At 51.2% G+C, this 3,254-nt stretch overlaps 1 protein-coding gene across 1 annotated transcript in view; it reads right to left on the bottom strand.

Moving 5' to 3' along the window:
• Nucleotides 1-416: 416 nt before the first annotated feature.
• The window catches only part of LOC101845516, a 9,089-nt gene continuing 6,251 nt past the window's right edge, over nt 417-3,254 (bottom strand). The window contains exon 2 of the mRNA XM_005112143.3: nt 417-2,347. Within this exon, the coding sequence (XP_005112200.1) occupies nt 546-2,327 (1,782 nt within the window). The 5' untranslated portion in view covers nt 2,328-2,347 and the 3' untranslated portion in view covers nt 417-545. The remainder of the gene's footprint in view (nt 2,348-3,254) is intronic.

Here is a 3,254-nt window from a genome sequence, read left to right as displayed (position 1 = left end):
TTCAACCTTCACAACAACAACATAATTCAACCTTCACAACAACAACAACATAATTCAACCTTCACAACAACAACATAATTCAACCTTCACAACAACAACATAATTCAACCTTCACAACAACAACATTATTCAACCTTCACAACAACAAACATACATGTAATTCTACCAATACAACAACAATCTTGATTTAGCTTTAAATTTTCCAGGTCATTCTCGGAATGATTAATTTTTTTGGATTTTGAAGTTAAAGACGTATATTTTTTGGACGTGGGCCTGGTGCCATTTGATGAGTCGGAAGTCGGTTCGTGAAGTCATCTTACAAAGATTAGTGCTCCTGGAGGAAGACGCCACTCTTTCTTGAAAAAAACCCAAGAAACAAAACAAAGCAAAAACAACAAAAAAAAAACACCCCCCTCTCCATAATCTAAAATGATCTCCAAATTTTATTGTTAAGACTTGGAACAATACCGTTTCGTGTTCACCAATTTTCTGGCATTGGCAACAAGTGGTGTGTGCACTGCAGGGGAGGACAAGTGAGCAGTTTCTCAGTTACCAGAGGCAGGAACAGACTTCCAAGTGTCCCCCCTCTCTATTGGGCTGGGAGTGATTAGCTGAGTGGGAAAAATTGGAGCTCTGGTTATGAATTGTCCAAAATCAGCGGCAGACGCTTTTGCAACGATCTCTCCGTGGGAAGTTATCGGGAAAGATTGGCGAGTGAGTTCCCGCCCCTGTCTCGGGTTGCCCGCGGCCCCGGAGGGCGGGCCTCCCCACTGGACCCGCACGTCTTTGCCCTGTACGTCCTCAAACCTGCCCGTCAGGGTGAACTCGTAGCGGCCTTCTTTCGTGAGACTGTCGATGACACTCTGGCTGTCTCTATTGTTGGCCTTCATGTCCGCCCACATCCACGGCTGGCTCATCATTTCGCTCTCCCCCTTCAGGGCCTCGTAGAAAGGTTTACTGCTGTCTCCGAACCGATAGTTGAACGTGGGTCGACTGCCGCTCCCTCGGTGCTGGATGTGGTAGTTTGTGCTGGCGCCGTTATACCCCCCGCCCCACCTCAGGAACCCGCGGAGTTCTGTGGAGAAGTGGATCCGAACCTTGGCCGAGTAAGACACCGTGCGCCTCGTTTTGGACAGGATGAGGGTCCAGTTGACCGCGGAGTGCGCCGGAACGTCCACCAACTCTGTCAAGGAAAACGATTTTTTCTGCTGCGCCCCGGAGGAATCGGAGGAGGAGGAGGAAGTCTCGTAGTTGAATTTGTAGCTGACCCCTCCCGAGAAGCCACCTGTGAGGATGGAGGAGGAATATCCGATGGAGACTCCGAGCTCATGCGAATTTTTCCACGAGTCTGTGGTGGTGTGGGAGACCGAGCGGATCACGTCCTGTGTGCGGGAGAACTGGTGAGAGACGGGGAAGTCGGCGTTGTTCACCACACTGCCGGAGTCGATGCTCTCGGGCTGAAGGTCCTCCAACACAGGTTGGTCGTACACCACGTCCTCCATGCTGAATTTCCAGTCCCCATAACTCATACTGAGTCGGCTGTCCCATTTCTCACCGGAGCACGGCTTTGTCTTGTCGGCCACCCAGGTGTCCCCGTTCTTCCGAAAGTCCTCCCCGACAAACTCGGCGCGGCACCCCGAGCACCAGCCGTAGCCTAGGTAGTGTGCCAGGTAAGCCATGTCGCTCATCGTGTTGTCCATAACTTTCCTCTTGGCGCTGGCCAGAGAATCCACCGTGCTCGGGGCCGGTTCCATCTTGCAGCATCTCATTTTCTCCAGACAGTACAGCTCGTCACACACCCCCCGGTACAAGCCAGTGAGGAAATAACTGTTGTCACAGCGGACCCAGCCCTGCCGGTCAAAGGCCAGTGTGATATCGTGGTCGTAACAACGGCCGTGGACGTAGGGATGGGACGCCGGCTTCATACAGCGACCCTCCTCCAGATCCCAGAGACGGTCGCCGGTTCCGGTCCGGTACAGACCCTGCAGGAAGAAGCCGGCCGGGCAGGTGTTCCAGCGGTTGTTTTGGTCAAAGCTGGCCCACCAGTTGGCGTAAAACACTTGCGTCTTGTCGCCGGTGTACGGGGAGGGCGCGGGGCAGCACTTCGCCTCCTCTATGAAGCCCAGTCTGTCTGGGATGAGGCGCTTGCTCCGGTACAACCCTGTGATGTAGTCCGAGCCGCCGTCACATTTTGAGAGTCCGTCCTTTTGGTCAAAGCTGCCCCACCAGTTGGAGTTTCGACAACTGCTGCCGTGTGCAACCGACACGACCAGCAGCAACAGCAGGGGCATGCAACTCAGAGCCGGCAGTCTGGTGACTTCTGTCATAGTCCTTAACCTCCGGCTCACTTGGGGGGGGGGGGTAGATGCACGAATTTCACACGCCAATCGACATGGCAGAGAGTTCATGTTTAGGAAAGAAAGGGAATTCTCTCTGACAAGATGGGTGCAGACGTGATGCAACGTCACAAGAAATCTCGAAGAAACTGCAGGGGGGTAGATTTTTTGTCCCCATTCCAGGATTTTCCCCTCTTAAGTAATTTGCTCAAATAGTGCGAAAGATTTCAAGGGGGGGGGGGAGGATAAAAGAGAAAGAGAATGCGGAGAAAAGGAATTCAAACGTGACATGTTATGAGAATGCGTACGTTACAACAGAATAGAAAGTTTAGACGTGTGGCCTTGTCAAATTTATCTAGATTCTAAACGGTTGTCCTACTCCTGTTAAGTCGTTTTCATTGTCCTGTCGTTGCTCGTTACACTTTCTATGTGAGGCGTTCTCTTGTGATGATCCCACTCTGGGTGTGCCCATTGACGCTAAGTTTTTCTCTTTTGAGGGGAAGGGGGGGGGACAGCGGGAAGGTTTTTTTTTTCTCGTTTTCAGTGTATTTGCTTTTACACCTACATGTACACAATTTAGATCTTTAAGGAGGAGGGCTTCCGAACCTGCCTGGCAGGTCAATCCGAGCTGAGAGAGATACAACATCTCAGCAGAGAGACCGCGATACATTTTTTGATTAAATTCCTCACTACTTGGGAACCGAACTTGGGTCTCCTGCGTGCGCAAGCGAAATGTCTCACCTCTACACCACAGACAGCACTATTGACGCTGTGACGCGGTTCGCTCGTTAGGCATGCACAAACTAGACTTGTAGATTCTGTTTTAGCTTTTTTTGTTTTGGAAATATAATGAAGACACATCCACCCTCACACACGCAATGTTTAGTGCCTCTGGTCTCAGTCTTCCCTACAACTCCC

Source organism: Aplysia californica, unplaced genomic scaffold (genome assembly GCF_000002075.1).
Source record: "Aplysia californica isolate F4 #8 unplaced genomic scaffold, AplCal3.0 scaffold01196, whole genome shotgun sequence".
NCBI classification, from domain to species: Eukaryota; Metazoa; Mollusca; class Gastropoda; order Aplysiida; family Aplysiidae; genus Aplysia; species Aplysia californica.
Note: the sequence above shows the minus strand (reverse complement) of the source record. Positions and strands in the feature narration are given on the sequence as shown.